This window comes from Pteropus alecto, unplaced genomic scaffold, assembly GCF_000325575.1.
Source record: "Pteropus alecto unplaced genomic scaffold, ASM32557v1 scaffold109, whole genome shotgun sequence".
Taxonomy (NCBI): Eukaryota; Metazoa; Chordata; class Mammalia; order Chiroptera; family Pteropodidae; genus Pteropus; species Pteropus alecto.
In genome coordinates, this window is record NW_006494608.1 from 5565316 (window position 1) to 5589229 (window position 23914).

Consider the following 23914-nt stretch of genomic DNA (forward strand, 5'->3'; position numbering starts at 1 on the left):
ACATAAAAAGAGATGAAATACTGCCATTTGCAACAACATGGGTGGACCTTGAAATAATCATACTAAGAGAAATAAGCCAGACAGAAAAGTTTGAAAATCACATGATATCATTTATATGTGGGGTATAAACTTAAAAGCAACAAATGAACAGAACAAACAAACAGAGACTCATGGACATGGACAACAGACTAGTGGTTATCAGAGGGTGGGGGTAAGGGAGGGTGGGAAAAAATAAATAAAATGTTTAAAAAAAAAAACAACAGTTATTCTTTATTTTAAAAAAGGCAGCTTTTCTCATGTACTTAATATCCACTTAGAACAACCAGAGTCATTTTAGTAACTTCTAGGATAGGAAAAGAACTATGGAGGTAATAATGCTAAACCTATGTGAAGAGAATTTTTGCATATAGATCATATTCCTTTACTTGATATGTTTCACTGAGATAATCTCAGTTGACAAGCTTCACAATCTTTCGTTTTACAAGGTAACGGAAAGGGAGTTAAAATCTGGAGGAGCCAACACCCAGGTGACGGAGAAGAACAAGAAGGAGTACATCGAGAGGATGGTAAAGTGGCGAGTAGAACGTGGTGTGGTGCAGCAGACGGAGGCCCTTGTGCGGGGCTTCTATGAGGTGAGCCTCAGTCCCAGCTGAGGAAAGCATGATGTATGCCAGAGCCTTCATCACCAGACACAGCTTGTGAGAAAAAGGGAGAGAAAGAACCAGAGCAGGCAAAGAGCTCATCTCTACTCATCAGAGTGCAAAGAGGATCTTCGTGAGGTAGATGAATGAGGGATCAAAGTTCTCTAGGAAACCCAACTTTTGTGGTAGGTGAAAAGTCCTCTCACAAAACTGGTATTGATGTGGCCCTTGTGTGCCAGATGTGACAATATACAGCATCTCCTGTCAAGGTATGTTCATGTTGCATTTCCTTTCATTCAATGAAACAAACATAAAGAAATTGAAGGCATTAGAAGACATCGTTTACTCTTGCAAGATTTTTATTTTTTTATATTATGTGCCACATAATCCATGCTGAGGTGGTAAATCAAAAAGACAATGATAGCTGCTAGCCTTCCTGTACACCAAAAATTGGCATCCTTAAATGTTTCCAGTTTAGAAACAAGAGTCTGTAAGTGTTTCCTTAGGGCTTGGATCATTTTCTCCCTGCCATAATGGTGAATCACATGGGTCACTAGCTCATCCACCACTGGTTTGATTAAACGAGGTGCCCGCTACAGATGTTCAATTGTGCCTGATACATTTGGCAATAAGATGGAAAGCCAGGGATCAAAACCCTAACAAAACAGGTCCTCCCAGATTTTTGAAGAAGGGAGAAAGGAAGTTAGGAGAAAAAGAAAAAAAAATACAATCATTTTAATATATAATTCCCATTCCTATTAAATGTCAGTTTGATGTGGGAGAGAGTATAACTTTTAAATGAAATGGTAATACTAATAGCTATTTAGTCACTTCAAAGTGATTTGGACTTTTTGTTTTTAACATTTGTAGGATATAAAGCTGAAAATGACAAACAAGATAAACAGAAACTCATAGACTGAGACAACAGTTTAGTGGTTACCATAGGGAAAGGGGGAGCGGGGTCACATATATAAGGGTAAAGGTGATGTAAGGTGATGAAAGGAAATTTAACTTTGAGTGGTGAACACACATTAGTGTATACATATAGTATATTACTGAAGTGTATACTTGAAACCTATATAATTTTATTAAACAATGTCACCCCAATACATTTAATTTATAAAGTAAAAAAAAAAATAAAAATAAAATAAATAAAATAAAATGCAATGTTACTTGGAAATTTAAATGTGACTAGAAATAGTCAAATCAGGTTTTTTCATAGCATCTATCTGAGATGTGTATCAGAAGTAGTGAAATCACTTTTTTGAGTTCCCTGCTCATAAATGGCTTGCATTTCAAAATGCAATGAGCAATGATAGCACATTGGGAAAAAAAAAAAGTAATAAATGATGATCAGTTTTTCAACTGAAGCCATAGAAATAACAATGAATATAACTTTTGATGTGGTTGAACTGTTTGCGGAAGCCTAATCTGTGTTTCAGGTGGTAGACTCTAGGCTTGTCTCCGTGTTCGATGCCAGGGAACTGGAGCTGGTGATAGCTGGCACAGCAGAAATTGACCTAAACGACTGGCGGAATAACACTGAGTACCGGGGAGGTGAGCTGGCAGAGCTTGTGATGATACAACTATCACAGATTAAGTTCATCACTTTTTAAAAATTTATTATTGAGGTAAAATTGACATAAAATTCACCATTTTAAAGTGAGCAATGCAGTGGCATTAGTACAGTGACAATGTTAAGCAACAATTACTTCTAGCTAGTTCTAAAACATTTTTATCATCCCAAAAGAAAACCCTGTACTCATTATGCAGTTGTTCCCCATTCTTTCCTCCCCTCCACCCCAGTGACCATCAATGTGTATTCTGTCTCGATGGATTTACCTATTCAGGATATTTCATGTAAATAGAGTCATACAATATATGGTCTTTTGTGTCTGTTTTTTTTTCACTTAGCATAGTGTTTCAAGGTTTATCTATGTTGTAGTATATTTCATTACTTCATTTATTTATGGCTGAATAATATTTCATTTTATATATATGTATTCATATATATTTATAATATGAATATAAAATAACATTTGTACACACATTTTATCACTTTTTGAAGACTGCAAAAACTTGCCCTTACTTCAACATATGTGTAAAGTAGGTTCTTGTGTATACCTTCCTCCAACTTCCAATTTAAACCTTCATTCAGTTGACAATAATCCCTGATAGTAGTCTCTAGCCTAAGTTGGTGTAGATGCAACAGGGAACATCGCTGCCCATGGGCCAGTTCCTGAAATAGGTTGCCAGCTGGCAGAAAATTGTGTCCCGCTTCCTATAGAATTGGAGCTCTCTTCACCTCAGTCCTTGTTTGCTGTAACCCAATTCTGTTATTTTTCCAAAACCATTTTCTAACCCCTCCTATTACCTTCACACTGCCAAACCAGTCTTCTAAAACATTATTTTCATCAGGCCACTTCCCTCCCCACAAAACAAGCTACTTATTATCTATAGAAGACATCTTTGGCAGGTTTGTTTTTTTGTTTTTTGTTTTTTGTTTATTGCCTCAAAGCCCTTTCCTCGTGTAAAATATTATAGAGAAACCCCAATCTGTAAAATAGAGAGCGAGCAAGAGACCCATGATTTAAGCCTCTCATCACTCCCAATACACTCAACCACGAGAAGCTTTTGTGCAACTGCTAGGCTCTTCTTGATCTGGTAGAAAAACCACTGACCTGAGGTATCAAGTCAAAATGTCTCTGCCTGGCTGTTAAGGCCTTCTAAGGCCCCCATCAAATTTTCTTTCAGTCCTCACCAGATCTCTTTCTCTGCTAGTCAGCTTACTGTCCTTTGCATATTTCTTCTTTATTCTTGTTATTTTTTATTTCCCCTGCAAGAAGTATTTTCCTCTTCTCCTCCACTCATATAAACTCTTTCCATGCTAAATTCACACCTTAATTTTTTATGAAGACTTCACTGTATCTACCCAAGCCCACATTGATATCTCCCACCTTTGAATGACTCTTGCATTTGCAGTCAGCAGTAAAGCATTCACCTTAACTGACCCAAGCTTTCTTCCAACTGTATCCCAAGAGGTGCCCAACATTTCTCCCATGGGCCCAATTTGTCTCAGTTGATGGCTGGCCCGAGAGCAGCTGCTTCAGGCACACCAATAGGTGCTGGAAAGCTCAATATCTTCCATTCACCAAGGCTGCCCTTTACCTTCAGCCTTTCTTAAGTCTTAGGCTCTTCCACAGTATATAGTGACCAAGAGCTAAGATATCAGAAAAAAAAAATACGATGAAATACTGTATTCATAGAAAGTTTTGTTTCTTAAGGATTCCAAAGATCTCTACCAAGCCTAGCCATTCCTTGTCTACATTTATATGAGGCAGGAAATGACTGGAGGAGTGCCAGTTATTTAGAGAACAAACATCTCTGAGGACATCCCTCAGAATATGTAATCTTTTTATAAAATGGCTATTTTCTAAATCTGCTTTTCTTTTAAAATTGACACAGTTACACAAATTATTTTAGATCTACCTAAAGGCCATCATTAGAGAAATCAGCAAATCAAAAGCAGCTGTTCAGTTCCTATCATACTTGATATGTATTTCATCTCTCTTCCTCTTCTCCTCCTTCCTCCTTTCTCCACATCCTCTCTTTCTATGTCCTTTTACTCCATTCAGGTTATCATGATGGTCATCTTGTGATCCGCTGGTTTTGGGCTGCAGTAGAGCGCTTCAATAACGAGCAGAGATTAAGATTACTTCAATTCGTCACAGGTACATCAAGTGTGCCCTACGAAGGCTTCGCAGCCCTTCGAGGAAGCAATGGGCTTCGGCGTTTCTGCATAGAGAAATGGGGGAAAATTACTTCTCTCCCCAGGTATGAAGCTCTTCTCAATCTTCAGGAAACCTGTCGAAGAGGGCAAAGTGAACTTTGTTATTTGAGCTTGTTATATGAGTTATTAGTGAAAGGTGCAAGTGAGCCTCTGGGAGATAAATTTAGACCATATTCCTAGAAATTTTTTGATGATCGAATGTATTTGGTCTGTAGTATCATGGTACATGTGTCAGTTATGAGAAGCTTTCCAATCTGTGTGTAGCTCAATTTAATTTAAAGAGGAATGTCTCACCTGATTTTCAGGGTGGATATCGGGGTGGGAGGAGGTGAGAAGAGGCTGGAAGCCCAAACACTTAACGGCTCTGTATCTGTATTTCTACAGCATATCACTTGATACTCCTCCATAGGATAGTTATTCATGTACATGTTACATTGTTCCTACTATGCTTCTATGCTTTAAAACATGTGGGGATAAGACCAAATATATCTCAGGTCTCTACAGTGACTCCTATATAGTAAGCTATTGAGGAAATTATTGTGAGATAAATGCAGAAAAGGAGGTTTTAGTGATCCGGGTAATTTAACAGAATGAATTTCTTTTAACATGAGTTTTAATCCCAATAGTTCCTGGATCCTTTCTATGACACTTTGGGTAGCATATTCCTGATCAGTGAAATAAGGAGCACTAAAGAGATACTTATGTATAGGTACTATCCAAATAAATAATGCTCAACAGACAGAAGAAAAGATTGATTCACATGATTTTCTTCTACTATGATATTTTCTAATCATAAAAGAAGATTCACATTAAATTCAACTCTATTTCTGCATGGCCTCCCCAGATACCTTGGCTAAGTCCCTATTGTGGAAGGATTTACTGAACTACAATTTTCATAGCTTTCTCAGACTTGACATTCCCAAAATGTTCTGAAGACAATTCCCTTGATGTCTGTGGCATTAGGAGGCCCAGAAAACAGAGTGCATGCTTAGCTGGTTAATAATAGCTTAAAGCTGTCACATAATTTTCAGCCCTTGCTTTACCCACTTAGTTTAGCAGACCCTTAGGGCTTATTTGCTTGGTTATTCTAACGGATGAAACTACTGAATTAAGTCTGGCATTAAAAAAAAATAAGGCTTAAAAGGCAAGATTTCCATTTGTCTAGTTTAATGATAAATTTGGAGGATGAGGTACTTTGGGAACATTCTGCTCTTATTTTAGAGAAATGAGTTTGAGTCACCATTTGTTGATAGATTACTCCCACAGTGTGCATACCTAGGAGGGGCTGAGATACAACAAGGCCAGGATGTGTTCGGGAAAGACCACCAAGTCAGTACAGAGGATAAGATGTCCAAAGCAGCACTGTAGTTGAGAGAGATAGTTTAGTGGGCCACGAAGAAAAGACCCTGCTGAGGAGTTTCTATTTTATACTTTAGGAAATAGATGTCATTTGGGGTCACAGATTGAGCCTAATAATGTATTTACTTTGGGAAGCTTTTAAGTATACATTAATATTATGAACCCACACAGAGAGTTTACAAGATAGATATTGGGCTTATGAACAGGTTCTTTATATCTGGGCCAAAGCATCTGTAAAAAGGTTGCTGCTCTGCACCCCCAGAGAGGGTTCCTAGGGGAAATAGGGTCTTTGTCCCGGGCTGGGAGAACCCCAAAAAGCAAGTGCTGATATGGCTCTCTAAGAAAATAGTGAAATTGACCCTCTGAATAGTAGCCCCTGACTGGTCTCCCTTGTACATTTTCTGAAGATTCAAGAACTGAATAAGTGTCACCTATGTTTGAGGAGAAAGAAATAACCTGACTTCCAAGAAAGTAGTTTGGGAATACCTGGCCAAGCCACATGGCAGGTGGTAGGAAGTACTGAAGTTGGTGGAAGCTGCATCTGCAGTGAGTTGGGGCAGAGAAGGGCTTAGAAGCTGGCAGAAGCACCAAACAGACACAGTGTGATCCAGGGCTTCCAAGAGACTGTGAGCCTCAATATGCACTGCCCACACTTAAAAGAGAGGTGCTCTGCAGCTGCCAAATAGTGTCAAAGCAAAACTTGGGTCATAGCCCAGGCTAGTTAAAATCTTCATGTCAGTTCAAGTCCTTGTCTTCTAAAAACTGGGTGAGGGATAGAAAAAAGGACTTTGATAGTAGGGGATTCTAGGACATAATTTTATAGTGCCTGGTGAAGAAACTTCTTAAATCTCCATAGCTGAAATATAAGAGAGGTGAGAAGGTCACTGGGGTTGTGGTTGAGCAAGTGGTAGTCTGGAAAAATAAACAGGTCATCCCTGTAGACTCAGATGCTACATAGTCTGATGAAAGGGCCTGAAACGGAAAGTCTTTAAGCCAGAGATTTTAATAAATGTAATCATCCAGAAGGTCAGAAGGTATAGAAGGTGTGTGTCTAGATCACTGATTTTCAGACTTTTTAAACTATAGCCCACAGAAAGAAATACCATTTACATCACAACCTAGAATATGCATATGAATTTGTGTGTGTGTATGTATGCATGTATGTATGTATGTATGTGTGTGTATGTGTATGTATCTGAAACACAAATTCTCTCAAAACAATACTTTATCCTGACTATCTGCCCATGATACACACTATTTTCTATTCTACCTAATTTCATTAAAATGAAATGCCAGACAAAAACTGTAGTTTGGTGGGAAATGATATAAATGGTATGAGATTCAAGGGAACAGAAATGAAATTTTTGATCAAAGATTAAAAAGTAATGATCTAGAATTGGCAACAAAGAGTGAGAAGAGTGCTCATCTATATCACAGAATGTGTCAGGGTGAGCAATGGCCATTTTCATTCATGAGAACTAAGAAGGGACACTAGGACTTGGGGGCCATGTCCAGACAGAGTTCTAGAAGGAGGAAGAGTCTCCTTATTATGAAAAAAGGTTTGGAGAGGGGATGGAGGGAAGTAAAGCACAGAAGCTAGTCAGAGTAGACACAGCCCAAGACAGTGTGGAGACAAAATAAAGGACAGGAGAAAAGCTTAGGATTCCTTAGGAACATTTGGTGTAGGGACCAGGGATAACAGACCTATGAGTTATGAGCCAGTTAACTGGCCTAAAAGTTGTAAACAGAATTCTAACACAAACATGCTTCCTCATAAATGTAACCTAGCCAGGGCAGAGATAGTCAGCTTAATCTATAATGGTGGTTCTCAAGAGGCATCAAGGGAGAGGTGATTTTGCCCCTGAGGAAATATTTGGCAGACATTTTTGTTTTGCTGGAGAGGTGCTACTGGCATCTACTGGGAACAGACCAAGGATGCTGCTAAACCCCTACTATGCACAAGACAGCTCCTAACAACAAAGAATTATCAAGTCCAAAAATGTCAATAGTGCTGAGGTAAGAAATACTGCTCTTTAGGCTGCAAGGCTACAAAAGAGACATGAGGGAGCTGCTGGGAGTTTGGGAAAAAAATGGCAGCCATTGAGAAGCTGTAGAGAAGCCAAAGGGAGAGAGATGTTCAAAGGAAGAGCAGTTAAATGCTTTTAAAAAGCCTGAGGTGGGAGTAGAAAATGAGCCTCTGTATTTAGGAATCAAGAGGTTATTTAAAAGCTTGAAAGAGTAGAATGAGCAGTAATGAGAGTGAGAACCAATCTGAAGAATGAGGCTGTAGTTGGGCAGTGGAAAAAGACATGAAAGAAGACCCAACTGGCATAACTGGACTCCCAAATGGCTGAACAGACAGCAACAGACAGTAATAATTTTTGCCTCCTTTTGTTGTTTGCTTTTTAACCAACCCTAAAGTAGTCTCTACTGGAGAGGAACAAGACTATCTTTGGCACTGTATTTGTTAATATTTTAATCAATTACTTGGAAACAATCAAATAGACGGGGAAATCAACTGTGAAGAAGACACAAATCAGAAGGATGATTAATACAGTGATTGGCACAATTCAAATTTAAAATTATCTCAAAATGCTGGAACCTCAGATTAACACCAATGGACTGAAATTTGACCTGGCATGATTGAAAAAAGAAAAAAAAATCCCACATGGAGTTCCAAAATATCAATTGCAAAAATTGGAGATCAGGGTGATTGATTTGCCAGCAGTCATGTGAAAAAGACTGAGGGTCTTAAGTCTCTACAAGTATGATACAGTTTCTAAAATCATGATTGCAATATGGTTACATTATTGAGAGAATCTTATGTTTAAGTGATTAATTACAGTTTACAGAAAACATTGTGTGTATTCTATTATAAATGCTCCTTGCAACAACCTACTGAGGGTCTCAGAGCATGTATTATTACTTCCATTTTATAAGTGAGAAAACTGAGACTCAGAAAGATTAATTGATGTTCCTAAGGTTATAAAGCTAGTAAGTGGCTAGACTGTGATCAGAATGGAGGTTTTCTACCCCTAGTTCCGTGTTTTCTCCACTACCCACCCCCTACCTGAAAGCACTGGGTTCAGTGCACAGGAATGAGGTAAGCAGATGCTCTATGTTGTCAGAACCATACCTGGAGGACAGTAAGTCTTTAGGGTTGCTTAATAGATTGTGATTTGATTGTGTTTATTCATTCTAGATTACAAATTGGAATTTATTTAAGGGAATTAACTAAGGCTGTAGATAAATGCAATAAAAGCAACTCTTGAAGAAACTGTAGGTGTTCAGACTAGGTCTTGAAGAGATGCCATTTGCTATTACTTTCAATTTATCCCCAGAAATTATCTTTTACAGAATTAATATATTTTGTAAATGTGAGATTTTTTCCCCCTATAATATTTCCACTCATGAGTACCAGTTAAAATGACCAGAGGAAGAAAACCAAGAAGATAATTTCTGCTCATATTTTGCTCCTAGCTAATTAAGCCAGTTCCAAAAACACACTGGGGATGTTTCTGCCTCACTTAACTTGATTAGCTATAGCCCAGAGTACATCCTAGTTTCAATATTTCTAAACAGAGAAGTACCACTCTAGCTGTCATCCTACTCAATTACTGAGTACTCTTCCACTTTTACTCAAACAAATAAACTTAAGCAAAATATTTCAATTATTTTCTTTTGAAGTCAGCATAGAGTTATTTGAATTTTTAGATGGTAATCTGAGACCTCTGCTAATCTGCCTACTTTTATGTTTCTTTCCAGTTAAACCCTCAGAGCCCAAGGCCATATACTCTACTATCCTGTGCCTACTCTTGGGGCTTGGGGTGGAAGTGGGGGTTTGGGGAAAGTGTTCCAAAGTGTTCCAATGAGAGAGCTGTTAACAGGAGGAGGAAGTATGGGACTCTGAAAACAAAGTTATAAATCATATACAACTTCCTCGGAGATCTTATAATTTTAAAGAAGAGTTTAATATCCCAAGTAAAATTCTAATGAGGAGGGAATGTTATTTTTTGGTTAGGATTTTGTTTATATGTAAATTTGTTTTGTAATTAAAAAAATAATTTTATTATCATGTTATTATTTTGTTTTATTTTATCTTATAGTGGCCTTTTTTGGTGCTAGTTAGCTTCTCAAAACACCATTTCAACCCACCAACTCTTCTAGGGAGAAAAAGGCATTAAATGAACCTTCAGCTGCACCCATCGACCTTTCTCCCTACTTTGGTACAGGATGTGGTATCAACCAAGGATTCTAAAAACAAAACAAAACAAAACAAAAATACAAAGAACCTCTGACAGGAAACAGCCTAGTCAGTCAGATTTGAAGTTCTGCAGGAGGATTCTGTGTGTCCTGGGCCTCTGAGCACTGCACAGGTGATATGAGGTCTGGTCCTGGTCCATGTCAGGGGAATCCATTCCTTGTCTAGGCCAGACACTGGCATATGTGAGCCTGTAGGATAAAGCACACGACAAATCAAGCAGAAACAAGGCCATATGGCACAGGGATGCTCTAGAACTCAGGAAGAACTAGCCCACAGGCTCAGCTGCTCTTGGAAATGCAGCATAATTGCTTCAAGTTAGGTCTGTCCCCCTGGAAACTGTAGAGTAGCTAGACTGCCTCCAGGGCACGCCTGACTTGATAGAGCACTGTACCTCAGAATTCCAGGATATCCATTGGCACCTTTAAGACAATTTATTAAGACCTAGAAATTAGAGCTGGGAAAGGAGATTTGGGAATATGATCCTATAATATTAATTATATTTCTGCCTCATTCACTAACTATATCTAAGATCACATCTCACTTGCAAAATAAACCTGATATCATAGTTTAATCATTGGTTTGCTAGTGTAGTTTTAGGGTAGTGTAGTTTGCTTTTTCTAGTTATTTCTAGTTATTTTCTAGTTATTTCACTCTGTCAATTGGTTTATTCATGTCTATAAGGCTATGGTTATTAGTTTATAATGTGCTATGATAGTCCTAAACTGTGGTTCTGCTCACTTTTGATTCACTTTTGATTAATAACTTCAGACTGATCATAGATATATCTAAACTAGTTATATCATTGAAACAAACAGCTTCACCAATCTTTTCTCTGCTATTCAGGGCACACACATGTTTCAATCGACTGGATCTTCCACCTTATCCCTCATACTCCATGTTGTATGAAAAGCTGTTAACAGCAGTAGAAGAAACCAGCACTTTCGGACTTGAATAATGAAATGGAAACTCACCTAACATTTTCCTGGACAGTGGCATAATCCTTTCTGGGATAACCCCCCTTTCCATTTCCCTCAATCAACTTTCCTTTGATTTTGGTATTCCGTGATTTTTTTTTTCAAACCAAATCAGGATTGACAAAAGCTGTGCATGAAGAACTGCCTTCTTCTAAGTTTTAACCTTCAGGTTTATCTCCTCTATTTTCAATGAACTGCTAGCCTGTATGCAATATTTAAAAAAACAGCTGTCTTGAGGTCTATATATATCTCCACATACCTCCATTACTAACAATGAAATGTGAATGCAAGTTGACCAAATGATAATAAATGTTTACTTCCATTTATATAATTTAAGGGAAAATTTGAGTATTAAGCATTCCCAGCTTTTATATGCCAATGTCTTTTAAGCAGAGCCACCATTTTTTATAATTTCTAACAACCAACTCCAGAACTAGGAGTTGATCAACTCTTTCTTTTCGTCCCACTCTACTTTCCCTGTGTATATTATTCATGAAAAAACAGCAATGGAACACACAAAACTTTTATACATTAAACTCATGATTCATGTGTGGCATCAGTCTCATCAGCTGGAACTAGCCTATACATATGGTGCCAATATTACACTTTCCAGCAAATAATAACAGCAAGTTAAACATCTTCTGCTGATGCAATGCAGTGTACCCCAATGGTTGTGGGGATTGTGACTCAACTCGAGTTTAGAGAAGTCTTGTAGGAGCACCCCGCTTGTGAACACTCACCACACTAGAAGCACAAACTTGTGCACACGTCCAAGAAGGATATGTCATTATGTAGTATAAATGACAAGGCTTTTACCCACATCGTGTTGTACAGAATGTGATAAAGCAAACAGAAAAAAAGGGAAGGAGGACATATTAGATTGGTTTGAATACCTGAGTTCTTTACTGTTTTGTTCTGTTTTGCTTTGTTTAACCTAGCTACAGTGCTACGCAAAGGGAAAAAAAAATATATAGATACTCTCATGACCTCTGTTAAAGCCAGGTAATTATTTGCTTGACAAACAAATTTTTATTTTAACTTTGATATTAGTTTTTTCATGATGGTTTTTTTTCTCTTTTTTTAATTTAAAAAAAAAAAAAGGTATTCAGATTCCTTTACATCTGATTGTCCACAGGGACCACCCTAAATAAAAAACTGCAGATACTGATGGTGCTTGTTAGGTTTCAAGGACAATATAGAATTTCTCCTTCATCCACAGCAATCTTCCCACAGCAGAGACCTAACACCCTAAAGGCATGTTGATTTGTGTTAAAATAGGCATCCAGTTTATTTTAGCATTCAGTAAAAGGATATCCCAGAAAACAGGATTTTCAGAAAAATAGTTGCAGGTTCCAAAGACATTCTAAGCTCTCGATTACATTTGGAATAAACCCAAGCATAATTGTCATTTTCTATTTTTCTAATCTTATCATCCATGTTGTCTAAAATCATATCATAAATGAAAGTGTTTTTCTTCACTGGGAAAAGAAGAGCTAATAAGACCCTACTGTTGAAATGTCACAATGTTGTTTTAATATAGTAAACAAGAGAGAAATGTGAGAAATGTAAGACAAAGTTAATTACATACAAAGCTATGCCTTGTGTCTGGACAGTGCATTAATTATATTTCCTGCACTCCAAAATAAAATATTCCTTTCTTTTTTGGTTTTCTTTTTTTCCCCCAGCTTTATTGAAGTATAATGGACAATTAGTTGCTCATATTTACATTCAATGAGTTTTTTTTCAATTATAGTTGGTATACAATAATATATTAGTTTCAGTTGTACAACATAGTGATTAGAGATCTATGTAATTCACAAAGCAGTTACCCCACTAAATTTAGTACCCCTCTACATTCTTACATATTTTTTACAATATTGTTGACAATTTTCATTATGCTACTTTATATCTCCATGACTATTTTGTAACTATCCATTTGCAATTCTTAATCTCTTTGCCCTTTTTCACTGTCCCCACCACTGCCACCCCCGCAAACCACCTTCCTATCTAGAGGCCTCAAAATAGTCTCTGGATCTCTGAGTTTGTTTCTATTTTTGTTGTTTCATTTATTTTGTTCCTTAGATTCCACATGTACATAAAATATGTGATTTTTGCCTTTATCTGACTTACTTCATTCAGCGCAATACCCTCCAGGTCTATCAAAGCAATATCTTTTTCCATCCCCTTCCTTTAGTCCGTGTGTGTCTTTAACTCTGAAGTGAGTCTTCCATAAGTAGCATATGTAGGAGTCCTATTTTCTTATCCATCATCCACCCTATCTTTTGGTTGGAGCGCTTAATAATTTTCCCTTTGAAGTACTTGTTGATACATATGTAGCTGTTACCATTCTTTATTCATGTTTTTGATACATGATTTTTCTTCTTAAAGAAACCCCTCCAACAACAAAATGAAACATTCTTTTAGTAAGAATTATTTGCAATGCCAGCACCCCTCGCTGTTGTATATTTATTGTCAATTAGGGAATATAAATGTTATAGAAATTTATCCTTCAATTGTGGTCTATAAAGAATATTTACCAAGATAAGATGGAATGTTACATAAAGTTACATAATATAGAAGTTGGGGGATGTGTAAAATTCAGTATGTATTTTAATATCTGAAAAATTATGAATTCCAATGGAGCTGTTATTATTTATTTATAAAATAAGAACATAAAGATTATGCAAATTATTTCACCATTCTAATTCTTTGAGCACATGACAATATAAAATGACCGCTGAAATTCTTTTCATACATGACTGTATGTCCTTTAACAGTAAGTATATGTATATTTTTGTGCTGGACATTCTAGTATAGAGGGCGTCTTTCACTTTTAGAATTTGATGCCATATATATATATATAAATACTCATTAATTCAAGCATTCAATTCTTTTTTTAGAACTTACATTATTTGTTAGGCATTGGCAAGGGAGAAAGTTATTCAAAAGATGGATCCTGCTCCTGGGGAGGTCTACAATTTATACAAATATCTAATTAATCTATTAATTAGATTAATTAATATCTATTCTACCCATATACAGAAGGAACAAAGTATCCTAGAAATTTTAGGATGGATAACCGAGTCCTAAATAGTTTTTCAACTAACTTTTTTTTTAACCTGCCCCCACCCCTGATGCCATGAGTCTGGATGTATCCCACCAAGCATTATAGAAACAGCATTTCATAAAAGCGTAAAATTCCAATAAAACTCTGGTGTCAGAGTCAGCTGAAAGAATGCAAAGCTTGCTTAACAGGATCCCAGACCATTACAGCTTTCCAAAGAATTCTTAAGGAAGGAAAACAAAGAGAAGAGGAGTACAAACAGTTCTTATAGAAAGATCCTTTTTATTTTTCTATGTCCCAAAAGATATTTCTTTAGTTAATATTCTCTCATATATGAAGCTGATTTTATAATTATGTATAATTTTTTATTATATATATTCTATATATGATATATATATACAATTAAAAAGCTATAGAACTAAATTATGCTGTTAATTTGGGGAGATATAAACCACCCATATATAATTCAATGGGCAGGGCAGAGATCTATTTGTTACCACTTGTATTCTTTTTAATTTTAAGTATGAATTTTCTCCATAGAAGAATATTATAAAATTAAGCACTTATGAACAATTCCTCTAAAACAAGATCTTTTAGAGCTAGTTTTAGTAAAAGTGTATTACCCTTAATTGAGGGACAAACAAAAACAATAAATAAGAGAAAACTTACATTACAATTTGAAAAATGCTTTTGAAATGCTATAAAGTATTAAAATAATAATTTCATTAATATCACATTTTATTCTATCGTATAAAGATGATAATCTTAAAAAATACAAATTGGCTCTGTAGATTCAGGAGAAGTATTCTAAATCTACTGAGTTTTTTGTATCTTCTTCTGTATATAAGTTGACAGTGGTTGTGAAAATTTTTAACCATCGATTGTGCTGCAACCATAGTATATGAATGACGATGAAAAAATTAAGAAAGAGATATGTTTTTTGGCAAGCTTTAAACATGCAAAATCTAAATATTTTCTCTTTTAAAATATGACCATATGTCCTTCAACAGTAAGTATATTTTTGTTCAAGCCAATTTGCTGGAATTTCCAGGACTGTTAAAATGTTACGTCTATGGCATTGTCAGTCGATGTGTCCAAAATTTGGGTTCAAAAAATTTCTCAATTGCCACAAATATTTTCCCAGTCAAGATGAAGCACTTTCAAATGAAAGTAGTTAGAATTTTACATAAAAAAATATGGTGTGTTATTATTATTACTATTATTATTATTATTATTATTATTATTATTATGTACTTCAATGTTCATTAAAAGTACTGCTGCAATTCTATATCATAAAAATCTAGGATGGAAGTTCCAGCCATCATAAGGTCAAAAGAGAAAGTGTTATTTTCCTGTTAGTGACATATAGTCTAGTCATTCCAATAGAAAAAAAAAGATATCTAGAGTTAGTATATAAATATCATCCCATTAGCCTGCTTCCTGCAGCATCAATTTATTGAAGGAAATATCTATAACAATTTTGTTTAAAGTCTGTGTTCTAGTCAATAGCAGGAAAAGTTCACAATATTAGGCTGATTTTGCTTACATGGACAAGAGAAATATCACATGATACTAAGGCCAAGCTTTCACTTTTCTCATACCACCTTCAAGGAATGTCAATAAACTAACTTTGGTATGGCTTTGTGTGTGCTCCTTATTTCAAAGAGAAGTCCAGGATAATGCATAACAATTTTTATCATATTCTCGCTGGAAATAAGCAACAAAACAACACAGAAAGCTACCAACTGCTATGATAAACAATCCACAGAAAAATTATTTATCAAAAACTCATAGTATGTGTTCACAAATCCATGAATAAAGGAACAGCTTTTGTATTAAGTTCCTTGTGTATGCCTATCAGAACTGCTCATAAACCACATGGGCTTTGTTTTGTGAGTGTCCTTTATGTTAAACCAGGCACACACAGGCTTATTGAATTCATATATGTTGAGATGCCTTTATAAAGGCTCCAGGCCACAGCCTGACATCTCGTGTGACTCTAGGACAAAGCTTAGTATTAGGCAAAAATATTGTGTCCAATGGCATATATACTAATTTCCAATATCACAGTGGTATTATTACTTTCTTTCTTCTTTCAATCCTACTCACACTTTTTCTAATAATAAAATTTAAAGACTTAATATTAGAAAAAAGTATGGGTAGTATAGAGAAGAAAAACTTGAAAAGTCTTGATAATGCATTTTTATACACACACTGAGTTTACTTAGACTCATTCTAACTGGAAGTAACTCTACTCTTGGAAGGAAAAAATTAGATTAGACCATAATTTGCAGAAAGAAGTAAATTACATTATTTTGTGTTTTAATCTGAGCATTATTTTGAAATCAAGATTAGATTTCAGATCTCCTGATATTTATGGCCAGACTTTTCCAATACATTATGCTGACAACTCATTAATTATATACTGTTAAAAAAATAACACATATAGCTTATATTAAGATATGGTTCAAATATGCTTATAAAAGATGATTCACTAAAGAATAAATGAAAGGAGTTATAGAAGGTCAGGTTAACTTTTATCAGTGCTGCATGAATCATCACATTTATAGCTGGGTTGAGACACTTAGATACTTTTGTATGACTAGTTTATCTTAGAGATGAGGAATCTGGGACAAGAGGAGGTAATTTGCTCAGGGCTACTAAACTTTATGTTGGGTGCAAAAGATATGTCCTGTCACAAAATATCTCTTGAGGTCCTGGGCTCCTGGACCTGACATAATCATTAGGAAATTTTTCAGAAGGGCAGAAGTGATGGAAGCCAAGATGGACCTGATATACCACAGGGGATGTCATGAATCCAGAGCAATGTGTACTCATCAGAGAAGGATGTGGACTGCTAACCACCATGGACCCTCTGTATGAGTTTGTTGGGGCTGCTGTAACAAAGAACCACAAACTGGGTGTTTTAAGCAAAGCTATAAGTCCAGGATCAAGGTGATGATGAGGTTGGTTTCTCCGGAGGGCTGTGAGAGAGAATTTGTTTTATTTTTCTCTCCTAGCTTCCACTGGTTGGCTGGCAATCTTTGATATTCCTTGACTTGTAAATCTCTGTCTTCATTTTATCTGATGTTCTCCATGTGTATGTCTGTGTTTCCTCCTTTTTATAAGGATATTAGTCATATTGGAGTAAGGCCCAATTTCCTCCTCTACATTTCCTCCTTTTTATAAGGATACTAGTAATATTGGAGTAAGGCCCACCCTATGACTTCATTTTAACTTGATTACCTCTGTAAAGACCTTAAATAGAAATGAAGTCACATTCCGAGGTACTTAGAGTTAGGACTCTGACCAATATTTTTTGAGAGACACAACTCAATCCATACCATCCTCTTTTTTAGCATATTAATATCTATCATTAGCCATAACAATAATAGTAATAATAGTAAAGCTAACTTATATTTACAAACACACTTATTAACCATGAACTTACTAAAGGTTTTTAATGGCTATAATGAAAATCATGGAAGAAATAAAAATGTTACCTATAAGTTACTGCTATTTAAAATAATTTAGATATTTCTGGAAAAATGAAGAAGTGAGAGACTTCCCCAGATCTCTCCCCTTGAAACAACAATAAGCTGAACATCTAAAACTCAACAAAAAACACCCAAACTGCACACCGGCAGGTCTGAGTGTGGGATCTGTGCATAAAAGCTATCAAAGGTCAGAATTCCAGGTGTTGGACAGAAGAGTGGGAGAAATAAAGAAATTGCCTCTCACAGCTGCTGGAGCTGCCTGTAGGAGGAAGGGGAGGGGAGAAGGTGCAGCAGGATCCTTGAATAGCCCTGCCTGGGAAAGTTGTGAGCTCCTTGCGGCTGGGGCCAGGGCCCAGTAATCAGGGCAGAAGGCAGAGAAGTAGGACGGCAGAAAAACAACAGTTGATTTTTACTGGCTGTGGTTGCAAAACTGAGGCTGACCGCAGCCCCCAAGCACCAACCCAGAGGGTCTCTCCACTATTACACCATGGAACCCCAGGGGAATCTGAGCAAATGCTACTGAAACTGTTGCTAATACACACAGGGACTGAAACTGAGGGTAGCTAGTGTCATTAAATATCTATTAGAAAATAAAAAGGCATTTTAAAGGCTTTATACAAAGCAGGGATCCAAGAGGCTTAGACGCCACCTACTGAAAACTAAAAGAAAAGCGCATTCTTTGCAACAGGTTAAAGAGAGACTTCTATATAATAAATCTTTCCGGAAAAAAAACAAAAACAAAAAACAACAACAACAAAAAAAACAGAATACACTTCCATTAATGTCCAGGTGAGAAATAGTCCATTAAACACCATGAACAATGAAGGTGACAAGGCATCTCAGAAAAGAAGAGAAAAACCTCCAGAAAATAAGCTTACAGACATAGAAATATGCAATATAAAGAACAGAGAATTCAGGGTGGTACTACTGAAAAAACTCAGTGAATTCTGAAATGAGTCATATCAACAATTTCTGGAATTGAAAAAACACTTAGATGAGCAGAGCAAAGAGATTGAAATGCTCAAAAATAACCAAATAGAACCTGCAGATGAAGAACACACTGCAAGAGTTGAAAAATGAAATAATAAGCTTGGGAAATAGAGTCAAACAAATGGAGAGAATGATTAGCGATATTGAAGACCAATAATCTAGAAATAAATCATAAGGAAGAAGAGAGAAACTGAAGAACGAAAAATAATGAAAGAGAAATTCAAGAACTAGCTGATATCATCAGGAGAGGAAACATAAGAATAATCGGCATTATTGAAAGCCAGGAAAAGGAGCAGGGATTAGAAAGCATTTTCAGATAACTAGTTGACGAGAATTTCCCAAATCTAAGGAATGAGCTAGAGCTTGGAATTCAAGAAATTAAAAAAATCACCCAATTATCTCAACATAGAAAGGCCTTCACCAAGACACATTATATTAAATTATCAAAATTCAATGACAAAGACAGAATTCTCAGGGCAGCCAGGGAGAAGAAAACAGTAACTTATAAAGGAAAACCCATTAGATTATCATTGAACATCTCAGCGCAAATCTTACAAGCCAGAAAGGAACGGAATCAAATATTTAAACTATTAAGTGAAAGGAACTACCAGCCTAGAATAATGTATCCAGTTAAGCTATCCTTTATATATGAAGGAGAAATTAAGACCTTTTCAGATATACAAAAATTGAGGGAATTCTCCACTACGAGGCCTGCACTACAGGAAATACTGAAAGGAGTCAGCTCATTTAACACAAAATAAAAAGAACAACAAAAAAGACATAATTAGGAGTAAAGTGAATATCAAAAATGGAAGCAGAAGAGTACACCCTTAATAAGAAGAGGGCATTATAATCTTAAATAATAATAAGAAGGGAATGATTATAACAAGATAGTAATGAACATTTAGTATACATAGGGAAAAACTGAGATAACAATGACTGAAAAGGGGAGGATTCTATGAAAAAGCCTTCGAGAACATACAGCACCCATTTATTATCAAAATACTTAACAAAATTGGTATAGAAGGAAAGAGCAAAGGGAAATGGAGATAATGCATGTGCAGAAAAAAATGGATGACTGTATATATATATAAATCCTTTATATTCGTAATGGTAACCACACAGAAGATTCAGAAGTAAAGTATACAACATAAAACAAGAAGAACCAGAGAGAAAACCAATAAAAGACAACCAAAATAAAGAAAACAGAAGCACAAGGATGAGGGAGAAATGGAAACACTGAGCTACCAAAAAGCAAAACATAAAATAGATACAAGAATACCTCATATTTCAATAATCATCCTAAATATAAATAGACTAAACTCACCAAAAAAAGGCACAGAGTTGCATATTGAATCAAAAAGCAAAACCCAACCATATACCACCTCCAGGAGACACATCACACCTCCAAAGACAAATATAGACTAAAAGTTAAGGGTGGAAAATGATATTTCAAGCAAATGGCATTCAGAGAAAGGTGAGTGTAGAAGTACTAATATCAGACAAAATAGACTTCAAAATAAAAAATGTAAAAATGATCCTGAGGGATACTTCATAATGATAAAGGGAATCATGCACCAAGGAGACATAACACGTATGCTCCCTATCTGGTACCCCCGAATATATAAAGCAGTTACTAACAGAACTAAAGGGAGATGAATAGATCATCCAAACAGAAAATCAATAAGGAAATAACATTCTTAAATGGTACATCAGACCAACTTGACTTAATTGACATCTACAGAGCTTTCCATCCCAAAAGAGCTGCTTATACATTCTTCTCTAGTACACATGGAATATTCTCAAGGATAGACCACATACTGTGACACGGAGATAGCCTCAACAAATATAAAAGGGTTGAAATCATACCAACCATATTCTCTGATCATAATGCTTTGAAACTAGAGATCAACTGCAAAAAGAAAGCAGGAAGAACAACAAAAACATGGAAATTAAACAACATACTACTGAAGAATAACTGAGTAGGAGAAGAAATAAAAATAGAGAACAGATGCATAGAAACAAATGATAATGATAGTACAATATATCAAAACTTTTCGGACATGGCAAAAGTGATAATAAGAAAGTTCATATTATTACAGGTCTATCTCCAAAAACAAGATTGAGCCCCAATAAACAACCTAACGCTTCATCTTTAAAAACTAGGAAAGGAAAAAAAGTGAAGTCTAAAGTCAGCAGAAAGAAAGAAATGATCAAAATTAGAGCAGAAATAAATGAAATTGAAAATAAAAACCAATAGAAAAAATAAATACAAGAAGTAGGTTCTTTGAGAAGGTTAAAGAAATTGACAAACGCCTGGCTAGGCTCACTAAAAAAAAAGAGAAAGGACAGAAATAAACAAAATCAGGAATGAAAGAGAGGAAATAATGACTGATATTGCAGAATTACAAAACATCATACAAGAATACTATGAAAAACTATATAACACCAAATTTAATAACCTAGAAGAAATGGACCAGTACTTAGAAAAATACAACCTTCCTAGACTGAATCAAGAAGAACTGGAAAATCTAAGTAAACCAATCATCAGTATGGTAATTAAAACAATTACCAAAAACTTACCAAAAAGTAAATGTCCAAGTAGCTTCACCAGTGAATTCTACCAAATATTCAAAGAAGATTTAATACTTATTCTCCTCAAACTCTTCCAAAAAATCGAAGAGGAGGCAATACTTCCCAACTCATTTTATGAGGTCAGTATTACCCTAATACCAAACCTGGTAAAGATAACACAAAACAGAAAACTGCAGACAGATAGCTCTAATAACACAGATGAAAAAATCCTAAATAAGATACTAACGAACAGAATATAGAAACATATTCAAAAGATTACACACCATGATCAATTGAGATTCTTCCCAGAGGCACAGGGATGGTTCAACATATGCAAATTGATTAATGTGATACTCTGCATAAACAAATTAAAAAATAAGAATCATATGATATCAATAGATGCTGAAAAAGCCTTCGAGAACATACAGCACCCATTTATTATCAAAATACTTAACAAAATTGGTATAGAAGGAAAGCATCTTAACATAATAAAGGCAATCTATGACAAACCCTCAGCCAACATTATACTTAATGGTGAAAAACTAAAAACCTTCCCTCTAAGATCAGGAACATGGCAAGGCTGTTCACTATCACCACTGTTATTCAATATAATATTGGAAGTCCTAGCAAGTACAATCCGCCAAGAGAAAGATATAAAAGGCATCCAAATGGGAAATGAAGAATTTGAACTGTCACTATTTGCAGATGACATGATTCTCTATGTAGAAAACCCTAAAGACTCCACAAAAACACTACTAGAAACAATAAGCAAATACAGTAAAGTCTCTAGATACAAAATCAATGTTCAAAAACCCATCGCGTTCCTATACTCTAATAATGAAGTATCAGAAAAAGAAGAGGAAAAATAATTTCTTTTGAAATTGAAACAAAAATAATAAAATACCTAGGAATAAATCTAACAAAACATATGAAGGACCTATATAATGAAAACTATAAAACCCTATTTAAAGAAATCAAAGACAATTCAGAGAAATGGAAAAGTATTCCATGCTCTTGGATTGGAAGAATCGACATAGTTAACATGACCATATTACTTAAAGCATTATTATACAGATTTAATGCAATCCCCATCAATATCCCATTGGCATTTTTTAAAGAAATAGAAAAAAATCATCAGATTTGTAAGGAAGCACAAAAGATTTTGAATTGCCAAAGCCATCCTGAAAAGAAAGAATGAGGCTGGAGGCATCACTCTACCCAACTTCAAATTATACTACAAAGTGACCGTAATAAAAAAGGCATGGTATTGGCAAGAAAATAGACACAAAGACCAATGGAACAGAATTAAGAGTCCAGAAGTAAACCCCCATTTATATGGGCAAATAACTTCAACAAAAAAGCCAAAACCGTACATTGGATAAAGGAAACCTTCTTCAATAAATAGTGCTGAGAATACTGGAAAGCTACCTGCAAAAGAATTAAGTTAGACTGTTGTCTATCACCACACACCAAAATTAACTCAATATGGATTAAGGACCTGAATATAAGACCTGAAACAATAAAATGCATAGAAGAAAACATAGGAGCTAAACTCAAAGACCTTGGACTTAAAGAGGATTTTATGAATTTGACCTCAAGAACAAAGAAAGTAGAAGCAAAAATAAATAAATGGGACTGCATCTTCTGCTCAGCAAAGAAATCATCAACAAGGTTAAGAGACAACCATCTGAATGGGAAAATATATTTGCAAGCAACACCTCCGATAAGGGCCTACTATCCAAAATATACAAAGAACTCATACAACTCAAAAATAACAAAATACCAAACAATCTAATGAGAAAGTGGACAGAGGACATGAACAGACACTTCTCCATAGAGGACATACAAATGGCCAACAAATATTTGAAAAGATGCTCAAAATCGCTAGCTATTAGAAAAATGCCAATCAAAACCACAATGAGATACTATCTCACACCTGTTATCAACAGGACAAGTAATAACAAGTGTTGGAGAGATGTGGAGAAAAGGGAACCCTCATACACTGCTGGTGGGACTGCGAATTGGTATGGCCACTATGGAAAACAGTATGGAGGTTTCTCAAAAAACTAAGAATTGATCTTCCATATGATTCAGCAATCCCTCTACTGGATATTTATTCCAAAGTCTTGAAAACTCATATCTGAAAAGATATTTGCACACTGATGTTCATAGCAGCATTATTCATGGTGGCCAGTTCATGGAAACAACCAAAATGTCCTACAATAGATAATTGGCTAAAGAAGCTGTGGTACATATATATTAAATGGAATATTTCTCAGCCTTAAGAAGAGATGATATACTGCCATTTGCGACAACATGGATGGACCTCGAGATAATCATGCTAAGTGAAATAAGCCAGACAGAAAAAGTTGAAAATCACATGATATCACTTATATGTGGGATATACACCTAAAAGCAACAAATAAACATATCAAACGAACAGAGACTCATGGACATGGACTATAGACTAGTGGTTATCAGAGGGGTAGGGGGAGAAGGAAGGAAGAAGTAGACAGGTTAAAGGGGGTCAAATATGTGGTGACAAAGAATTCTAACTATGGGAGGTGAACACACAGTGTAAATATATATATGCCTTACTCTTAAAGTGTACAGCTGAAACTTATTGAATTTTGTTAACCAAAGTCACTATAAAAATTAAAAAAAATCAATTGACCATATATGTGAAAGATTCTTTATGGCTTTTTTTATTTATGGGTTATGTGGAGGAATATGGAGACATTAAAAACAAACAAACAAAAAA

The 23914-nt window shown here is 35.6% G+C and overlaps 1 protein-coding gene across 1 annotated transcript in view; it reads left to right on the forward strand.

Annotated features, from left to right (window-relative positions):
* HECW1 (HECT, C2 and WW domain containing E3 ubiquitin protein ligase 1) overlaps window positions 1–11009 on the forward strand; it is a 486667-nt gene extending 475658 nt beyond the window's left edge. The window contains exons 26-29 of the mRNA XM_006925348.2: window positions 486–632; window positions 2084–2198; window positions 4277–4475; window positions 10898–11009. Of these exons, the coding sequence (XP_006925410.2) occupies window positions 486–632; window positions 2084–2198; window positions 4277–4475; window positions 10898–11009 (573 nt within the window). The remainder of the gene's footprint in view (window positions 1–485; window positions 633–2083; window positions 2199–4276; window positions 4476–10897) is intronic.
* The last annotated feature ends 12905 nt before the right edge of the window (window positions 11010–23914 follow it).